Source organism: Prunus avium, chromosome 6, assembly GCF_965620075.1.
Source record: "Prunus avium chromosome 6, drPruAviu1.hap1.1, whole genome shotgun sequence".
In the NCBI taxonomy this organism is placed as follows: Eukaryota; Viridiplantae; Streptophyta; class Magnoliopsida; order Rosales; family Rosaceae; genus Prunus; species Prunus avium.
In genome coordinates, this window is record NC_142289.1 from 32,978,284 (window position 1) to 32,988,286 (window position 10,003).

The 10,003-nt window shown below is 39.6% G+C and overlaps 2 protein-coding genes across 2 annotated transcripts; one reads left to right on the forward strand and one right to left on the reverse strand.

The window, feature by feature from the left end:
* The first annotated feature begins 547 nt into the window (after positions 1 to 547).
* On the forward strand, positions 548 to 6,344 carry LOC110752754 (nuclear factor kappa-B-binding-like protein). Its single transcript, XM_021953475.2, has 3 exons — positions 548 to 964; positions 1,131 to 5,402; positions 6,145 to 6,344. Exon 2 carries the CDS (start codon positions 1,248 to 1,250, stop codon positions 5,388 to 5,390), a length of 4,143 nt encoding a protein of 1,380 aa, XP_021809167.1. The 5' UTR covers positions 548 to 964; positions 1,131 to 1,247; the 3' UTR covers positions 5,391 to 5,402; positions 6,145 to 6,344.
* Positions 6,345 to 7,115: 771 nt separating this feature from the next.
* Positions 7,116 to 9,549, reverse strand: LOC110752769 (uncharacterized). The gene has a single exon (XM_088254385.1). It carries the CDS (start codon positions 9,325 to 9,327, stop codon positions 7,363 to 7,365), a length of 1,965 nt encoding a protein of 654 aa, XP_088110511.1. The 5' UTR covers positions 9,328 to 9,549; the 3' UTR covers positions 7,116 to 7,362.
* Between the last annotated feature and the right edge of the window lie 454 nt (positions 9,550 to 10,003).

Sequence of the window (10,003 nt, forward strand, 5' to 3'; positions counted from 1 at the left end):
TAAAAACCCGAAAAAAAATTAAATAAATAAAAGAACGAATTAGTACGTTGTAGTATCTTCACTTTTATGTTCTATTTTTTAGTGTGTATATAAGGCAAATTTAGCCCACCCAATTTTATAATTTTAGATTCGTCTCTGATTGATCCACATATGAATTTGGTTCATCTTCTTCATTATCTACCATTCTGTTATTATTATAGTGATTATATTCTTCAAATATTAATATATTTTAAAAATATAACTACGATTATACTTTAAAAATATTCAAATGTAGGTGCGCGGCTCGTTAATTATGTTACTACGCCGGGCTCACATTACAGCGGCAAAGTCCCTGCATGCAGTTTTATGAGTTTATCCATCTGCAAATTAAAAAGAAAAAACGATAACCAGACGACGTCGTAAGAGGCAAGTGGGTCACGGATGCAAAAAAAGGGGCCCGGCCGGGAATTTTACAAAACTTGGGCCCGCCCCTCAAGCCAGGCATGAAAGAAGACCATGACTCGCAAGTCGCAACGGTTACTTGACTCACTGAGTGAACTCGCTCTCCCTCTGTTGGCTGCTGTTGCTTTCCTTCCTCTTCTCTTTCTTTTCTCTACCTCTGCGCTGCACACACACGCTTACGCTTTTCTCTTTCCCGCTCGGTGCCCATTTTCGTCTTTTCGCTCTCCATCTTCCTCCTCGCAAAATCAGACGGCGCACTTTCCTCCACGTCACCATCGTCTTCTTCATCCCCACTGCGACCTCTCCTACACACACATACATCTATAATAATTTTATTATATATTTACATAAAATAACCGCTTCGTCTTTTACCTCTAGCCTTAGGGTTTCTCTCATCTTCACCCAAACACAATCTCTCTTTCCTCTCTCCCCCGCTCGCTCTACGAACCTTCAAATTCTCGAGCCCTTCATGTCTCAGACTTAGTGCTCTGCTGGTCAATTTCGCCATTGAAGCTTGTTCCAGGTATTCTACTATTCTTCGTTCAAATCTCAGTCCTTGTAATTTTGTTTATATTAGGTTAAGTTTTAGTTTCGTTTGCGAATCTCGTTGCTTTTGCTTCGATTTTTATATTTTTTTCGTTTTGGTAGTCACAAATTTTGAGGTTTTCGTTTTTTGTTGTTTGAATTAGGGTTTTTTATTCGGTGATGGTTTGAAATTTGGGGATTCGGTGAATTTGGAGGTGGTTCTAGTGTAAAATTGTGAATCTGTTTGCTTTTGGCGGGTTGGGTTTTGGTTGTTAGAATTCATGGCTATTGAGAAGAACAACTTCAAGGTTTCGAGGTTTGATTCAGAGTTTTCTCCCGGTAGTAGGAAGAGTATGTCTAGTGACGAGGATGAGCTACAACAGCGTAGCTCTGCTGCTGAATCTGATGATGATGATGAATTTGATGATGCGGACTCGGGGGCGGGGTCTGATGACTTTGATTTGTTGGAATTGGGGGAAACTGGTGTGGAGTTTTGCCAAGTTGGGAGTCAGACTTGCAGCATTCCTTTTGAGCTGTATGATATTCCAAGTCTTGAAGATATACTGTCAGTGGATGTATGGAATGAGTGCTTGAGTGAGGAGGAGCAGTTTGGCCTCACTAAGTATCTGCCTGATTTGGACCAGGAGACCTTTATGATTACCTTGAAAGAGCTTTTTACAGGTTGTAACTTCCATTTTGGGAGCCCTGTTAAGAAGTTGTTTGATATGTTGAAGGGAGGTTTGTGTGAGCCGAGAGTTGCTCTTTACCGGGAGGGTTTGAATTTCTTTCAGAAGCGGCAACACTATAATATTTTGAGGAAGCATCAGAATAATATGGTTAGTAATCTCTGTCAGATAAGGGATGCTTGGCTTAATTGCAAGGGATATAGTATTGAGGAGAGGCTCCGGGTGTTGAATATTATGAGAATCCAGAAGAGTTTGATGGGTGAGAAGATGGAAGATATGGAGACTGACTCCTCAGAAAGGGAGTCGGGTGAAGGCTTACAGATCAACAAGATCAAGGACAGGAAAGTTGCACAGAAAATCGCTCGTTATTCTCCATACGGGGTGGGTACAAATGTGGATTTTGCATCAAGAGGGCGGTCATCGGCTATGGAACTGGCAAAATATGGAAAGCAGAATCCAAAAGGTATACTGAAGATGGCTGGGTCGAAGACTTCTTCAGCAAAAGAACTAGCAAGCCATTCTGGACCATACAGTTCAGCAGTCACTCTTCCTCAGCAGATTAAGGCCGGAGGGTATGATTCCAGGGCAACACTCAGAATGAGGGATCAGTTGATAAGTGGTGATGATGTTGAAGACACAACATATGGAATTGGTGTCCAGCGAGATAGAAGTGTGACTCGTAGTAGCTTGATGGACAAGTCTGGTGTTTTCAAAGTGGGAAAGAAGCTGGACCTATCAAGAGGTGATGAATTAATCACTGACACCTTGCTGGGTGTGCCTGTCTCCTCAAAGACTGATGTACATGCCTATGGTAGGAACCGCAATGCAAACCTTTTGTCAGAGTCAAAGGTAATAACAGCAAAACCTCCTAACTTGAGGACCCCCTATGATTTTGGTAAAAAGGCCAAGTATCCAGAAAATGTTCAGCAATTTACAGTTGGGGATCAGATGAAGTCCTTGAAAAGCAGACTTCCACAACCACCACTAAGAGGAGATCGAGCTGACTCGTCAGATCGCGCAGAACTATTCTGGCATAACAGGAATGAAGGGGAGACTTTTCCTATGGATTCACCCTTAAGAGCGGATGACTGGAATGTTAGGAGCAAGAAATGGAAGATTGGGAGGGAGTCTCCTGATTTAAATTACAAATCATATAGAGCTTCCCCACCACAGATGAATGATAGATTTTTGTCTTCTGAATTTAGAGCAAAACCATTTCAAGAGAAGATAAGAGGGAATAGAGTACAAAATGGAGGATCAGACATGGTGGCATTGAAAAGTAATAGAATGTTTGTTAAAAATGAAGATACAGAATCAGACTCATCAGAGCAATTTGAGGATGATGAGGATAGCAACCCTTTGTTGAGGAGTAAGCTGGCTTATCCTAGTGGTGTTATGGAGGCTTCACCATCTTCTTTGTTGAAGCCTGCTCTAGATGCAAAAAGAGGCAAATATGTGAAGAAAGAGGCGAAAGATAGTTTACGGGCCCTTGATGGGATCAATTACCCCTCCAACAAGATGGGTGGTTTTGTTGAACATGGACATATGCGTAGTCTAGAAACCTATACTGCCAAAGCAAAACAAAAGGGTAAGATGCGAGACAATAGTCCCATGCATAATTCTTCGACCAGAGTTTTGGAAGAACGCTATATCTCGGGCTTGGGTAAATTTCATGATGAGGATGATGATTATGATGAACAGAAACAAATCTACAAATTGGGCAAGAATGCCCAATTTGAAGGGGAAGCTGGTGAAAGGTTGCACATACCTTCATGGAAGACCTACCCTACTACGGGAAAGCAGAAAAGAGAAGTTGGCCATGATCATTCTGTACCACAGTCTCGTTATTTTGTTGATGAGGAGGATGACTCACTTGAAATGCGATCGCTAGCTAATGGTAGTGGACATGGTAGATTCAGGAAGAAAGGTCAGAACACTGAAGCATATGTGAGTGATCGCCATGAACGAATTGAGGTCCCACTATTAGGGTGCAATTTGATGACAAAGAAGCGGAAAGGTAAGGAGGATTCAGACACTGGGAGAGGAGATGACGATGGTGACTTACAGTCTAACCATTTGCAACGTAGTGTTGATTCCAATTCCTTGAAAAAAAAGGCAAAGAGGAAGGTGGAGAATGACGTCAGCTCAGATGTAGAAATTTCTGATCCACCAATTACAGAAATGGGAGCAACAGATATGGAGCCGGAAACCAAGCCCCAGAAAAAACCATTTATTCCAATTACACCTACGGTTCATACTGGCTTCTCATTCTCGATTGTACATCTTCTTTCAGCTGTTCGCTTGGCAATGATCACTCCACTTTCGGAAGATGCTTTTGATGTTGGGGGACCTATAGATGAGCAGAACAAAAATCACGAGGGTTGTGTAAATGGGGTTCTTTCTCGTCAAAAGGTGGATGCCAATAACTCAGAGCTTGCTGGAGAAGTGAATATGCCTTCTCTAACAGTTCAGGAGATTGTGAACCGTGTTAGATCGAATCCAGGAGATCCTTGTATTCTTGAGACACAAGAGCCACTTCAGGATCTGGTGAGAGGAGTTCTAAAGATATTTTCTTCAAAAACAGCACCTTTAGGAGCAAAGGGTTGGAAGACACTGGCCGCCTATGAAAAAGCTACAAAAAGCTGGGCATGGACTGGTCCAGTTTCTCATGGTTCATCAGATCATGAAACCAGTGATGAGGTGACATCTCCTGAAGCGTGGGGTCTTCCTCACAAAATGCTTGTCAAGTTGGTTGATTCGTTTGCTAATTGGCTCAAATGTGGGCAAGAGACCCTTCAACAAATCGGAATTCTTCCGGAACCGCCCTTGGAGTTGATGCAGCTCAACCTGGATGAGAAAGAACGGTTCAGGGACCTAAGAGCTCAAAAGAGTCTTAACACCATTAACCCAAGTTCTGAAGAAGTGAGAGCTTATTTCCGTAAGGAGGAAGTTCTCAGGTATTCAATTCCAGACAGGGCCTTCTCTTACACAGCAGCTGATGGTAAAAAATCCATTGTTGCCCCATTAAGAAGGTGTGGCGGTAAGCCAACATCAAAAGCTCGAGATCACTTTATGCTGAAACGTGATCGACCACCACATGTTACAATTCTTTGTCTTGTGAGAGATGCAGCTGCAAGATTGCCTGGAAGTATTGGCACCAGAGCAGATGTTTGTACTTTGATAAGAGATTCTCAGTACATTGTTGAAGACGTCTCTGATGCCCAAGTTAATCAAGTTGTTAGTGGAGCCCTGGACCGTTTGCATTATGAGCGTGATCCTTGTGTGCAATTTGATGGGGAAAGAAAATTATGGGTCTATTTGCATAGAGAAAGAGAAGAAGAAGATTTTGAAGATGACGGTACTTCATCTACAAAGAAATGGAAGAGGCAGAAAAAGGATTCTGCCGAGCAACCTGACCAAGGAGCAGTAACAGTGGCTTATCATGGGACTGGGGAACAAGCTGGATATGATTTGTGCTCTGATCTCAATGTTGAGCCATCATCATGTTTGGATGATGTGAGGCAAGAAGTTGAGGAGGATAATGTTGATACCAATCACGGGTCTGAACAAGATGAAATGCACCAAGATGATCCAATTCTTTGGGAGGAGGGTCTGGGCTTAAATCCAATGCGAGAAAACAAATTGCTATGTCAGGAAAATTCCACGAATGAAGATTTTGATGATGAAACGTTTGGGAGAGAAAGGACAGTTGGGCTCTTGAGTGCAAGCTTACTATGAGGTCTTCTTCAGGTAGTTGTCAATAGCATTATTCACTCTCCGATATGCAGTTGCTCTTCTTTGTGTTTTGGTGTTGGAAATTTACGCTTTTAAATTGAATTGTTTATTTTTCATATTCTTGCATACTTATGTCAGATCACATGACTTATAATGGAACTGTGGCTTCCTGGTAGTAGCATTGTAAAAATCAGCTAATGGTGCACTTCTAGTCATGTTTTTTTCCCCACCTATTTTGGGTCCGATTGATTTTAGCGTTCACCATTTCCGTCCCTTCTCCTGTATTATTAATTTTTTCACACGTCTTTATGGTTTTTTTATTTATTTAAAATATGATCAAAGTATGTTATGCAATATAAGTTGAAAGTTCATTGTCATATAAAGATGTCTTTTCTCCTTTGTAAGAAGTAATCTGAAATAGGGATCTTGAGTTTAACAGTTACATCAATAGAGGATGTAACCCTAATTTCTTTTGACTTTTGTCTTTCCATGTTATCAAGTGATATGCTCTATATTGGGGGGAAAAAACGAAAATGTACATCTTTATGATAGATGGAAGGATTACATTAGATAGTTTAAATTCGAAGCCTTTCAGTCAAGAAGCATGAGGGTGATAACTTCAAATACAGAAACTGGCACCCTTTAACCTTGAAATGTTAAAATCTAATATATTCTAAGGTTTCATGTATACATTTGCTGTACTTTGGCATCCGCCCTGTGGGTTTCTGACAGAGTAGAAAATTGATATGTTTTGCAGGCATCAGATCGCCTTGTCGTTCCCAAGTCAAGGAGTGTGTTATACATTGAAGGTGCAGTATTTTTGCATATATATATATTGATTCTATCAGGAAATGTAGAATAGAAATTTAGTCTTGTTTGAGGCTCATCATGGGTTGATACAGGTGGATATCTATATATAGTTCTGCCTTTCATAAATAAATTTTTTTGGTTTTTATATGTAGATTATGCTAAAAAAAGGAAAAAGAAAAGTAGTTCATAATGTAGATTGAGCAATATGGCCGATCCAATATTTGGGTTGTTTATGCATATGGTTTAGATTGCAGGCATAATATCTCCATGGGGTTTCTTTGGTTTCTTTTCATTTTGCGAAATGACCAAAAACTCTCTTCATTGGAGAACCTCGTATTTATTAACGGCCAAATGAATAATTCCACAATATTGTGTCCATTTCCAAGGTTTCCCAACCATTCTTTGCTTTTTGGCAAATAGAAGCTCTGGTAAAAATTTGATCGACTGATGAATAAAAGAACCATAGGCAAATCAATTAAACCAAGTCTCAACTTCGGATGCTCCTGACCAGAAAAGCTAGACTCAAAATGAAACACAATGTAACTTTGCTTCACCACCGAAGGACAAAAGGGCGCGTTTTGACTGATTTTGGATAGGTCAATAATAATTTCTATGGAAAATCACTTCTCCATATAATCACTTCAATAAGTACGTTTGAGGTGCTTCTACCCATAAATGATTCTGTTCCATCTCGAATCACTCCCAAATGAGTATTCAGACCCAATCAAGCCATGTCCTTCGCAAAATTATTACAAATCAAAAAAGTTGAAAAGAAGTTGTAGAAGGCCCCTTAATCAAAGGCTGGTTTTTGCCGCTGAAAAATCTGATTATATCAGTCCAAATACCCTGCTTCTCTCTAATAAATTTAGCAACCTTAAAAGAATAACATAGAAATTTCTCTATCATGATCACAGGATATCCCCCAATGATACCTTTATATAACCAAGTCTGTATACCGCAAACTAACAAAAACATGCAGAGTCAGTCAATTGCACAATGTTTGTGTGAAAGAAACTAAAAAAGACCTGCGTACAAAAAAACAAGCCAATTGCTTCAAAGATGTTACGATTATCAGAAAAGTTATATCCACTACTCAACATTGTCCCATGATGGATTAAGAGATAACAGATATAACACATCCATGGTTGCCCGAGGTGGAAGAGCTTCAACGTTTATTGGGATGGTCAGAAGATCTGTTCAACTTTAACTGAGGCAAATTAAGTTCATAATTCTCTTTTTGCATCAATGGCAACAATGCAGGATCTACTTTATCTTTACACAATAGATCAACTATCAATTCTGTAGTCCATGCATCTGCTGAGAAACCCTTCTCCACCATTTGTTGAATAAGTTCCATCGCCCTAACTGTCTCATTGTTATTGATGAACCCTCGAATAATTATGTTATACGTATAATCATTTGGAGAACAACGTTTCTCTTCCATTTCGATAAGCAGCTTTTCTGCTTCACTTGTTAGGCCCCCAACACATAGTCCATAAATCATTATGTTATATGCCCTCGCATCTGGTTGAAGTCCTTTTGATGATAACCCACGAAAGAGAAACCTTGCAGATTCAATTTTCCCAGCTAGGCACAAACCTGCAATAAGAATAGTGTAAATCACAATATTTACATTCAACTTCTTGCCTTCCATCTCTCTAAACAATTGGATTGCTGTAGAAAGTTGTCCATTTTTACACAACCCATCCAGTAGAATAGTATACGTTTGAACATCTGGAAGTTGGCCACAAGCTTGCATCTCTGAGAACAACTGTTGTGCATCACCTAATTTCCCCACTTTGCAACAACCGTCGACAACAGTGCTATAAGTAACGATATCTGGAACCAGTCTATTACAAGTCATTTCCCGAAGTAGCATCATGGCCTCATCCATCATCTTATGCTTACAATATCCATTTATCAATGTGTTGTAACTAACAACATCAACCATCGAGCCCTTGCTAAGCATTAGTTTAAAAACTTCTCTAGCCTTGCTCATTTCTCCTCGCAAACAGTAACCATCCACAAGTGAATTGTATGTAAAGGTATTAGGTTGAATATCCCTTTCAATCATCATTTCGACCACGCCTTCTGCTTCTCCAACCATCCCCTCCTTACAAAGTGTGTCTACCAAGACATTGAACATGCACACATTTGGAAAGATGTTTTTACTCACCATTTCATTCAACAACCTTGTAGCTTCTTTCCACTCGCCTAATTTGCAAACTCCATGAATCAAGGATGTATAGGTAATGACATCTGGGGCAATACCCTTGCTCATCATTTCTGAGAAGAGGTTTAATGCATCATCAACTAGTGTATCCTTACAAAGACTGTCAATGATTGTGTTATAGACAACTAGGTTAGGCTTGCAAGCTCCTTCCTCCATCTTCCTAAGCAACTGAATAGCAGCACTATTGTTACCTTTCATGCAAAAGCCCTTTACTAGTGTGCCGTAAGTAACCACATTAGGCTGACAATTACCTCCCTCAATCATTTTGTTGAAAATTCCTGCCGCCTCCGCCACTCTATTCTCGAGAAGAAAGCCGTTGATTAGAGTGGTGAAGGTAAAGACATTTGGTTCAAGACCAAGTTTGAAGAATTTTCCCAATACAGATAAACTAAACTCCATTTGGTTCAAATGAGAATAACAATTTATTAGAATGGTTAGAGTATAAACATCAGGTCCAATTCCCGACACATCCATTTGGTTATACAAGGAGATGACGGCCGAATAATGTTTCAATTTCGCAACTTGACCCAATATTTGATTGAAACGAACAACTGAAGGCGGAGGACGCATTTGAAGCATTCTATCAAACACATTGAAAGCATGCTCAACAGTTGTGATTGTGGGTGAGTTTCTCACTGGCTGCTCTAGTTGGGTTCTTGTAGAGTTGATTGGTTTAGAAGGTTGAGAGTGAAGTAAAGCAAAGTAATCGTTGGCGAAAACAACCAGAGTGGAGTTAGATTGAAGACAAGGCATACCTCTCCATCTCCTGCTGGTGCAATAAGAAGAAGAAGAAGCAGCTATATTCCGCATCATCATCTTCAGCATCTCCCGAATAATGGCAATGAGTAAGAAAATGTGCAAAACTAGCCAACTTTGTTTAAACACGCTTTTTGACATCGTCTACTTGTTGGAGTGTGCACAGGACAGCCTCCTCCATGGCGTTCAGGTCCCCTTCAAACTAAAGCGAAGAAAAAAACCCAGTTGATAAGTTGGTCCTTCAGTATCCCCAGCCAATTAACTCTTGACAGCTGTCAAACACTTTTAACACTTGTTATTTGTTTTTTTTTCACACCTACTCCACCGTTCTTACTTCTTGTTCTCAAGGTCTCTTCTTCTCTCTCATCTCTCCCTCTTTCTCCTCGCGTTGACTCTCTCTCTCTTCTAACCGAGTCTCCCTCTCATCTCTACCTCTCTTCATATCAAAGTAGAGAATTGTGAAAAATTCAAAATATCAAAAAATATCTTTGATTAATGATAATAGTAAGAATTGAAAATATTAAACAAATAAAAATAATATAATAAATTTATACATTTTCGTATTAAAAATTTTCCAAATAAAAAACAAAATCAGAACATGTATACTATTTTTATGGAACAACCCCTTTTATGGCTTAAGACCTTACTAGTGCATGCCCAATATGAACTCAACCTGATTCTTAGTAACCTAAAAACCTGTTATTGTAGGTTAAAATCAAAATACATTTGGTAAATAATAATAAAAACGACACTAGAACCAGAAAACTTATAAATGATAATGTGAATACGCTCTTTGTAGTTATTCTTCTCCATTAAA

Coding starts and splice junctions, on each gene's coding strand:
- LOC110752754 (XM_021953475.2), top strand. CDS start 1,248: ATGGCTATTGAGAAGAACAACTTCAAGGTTTCGAGGTTTGATTCAGAG.
- LOC110752769 (XM_088254385.1), bottom strand. CDS start 9,327: ATGTCAAAAAGCGTGTTTAAACAAAGTTGGCTAGTTTTGCACATTTTC.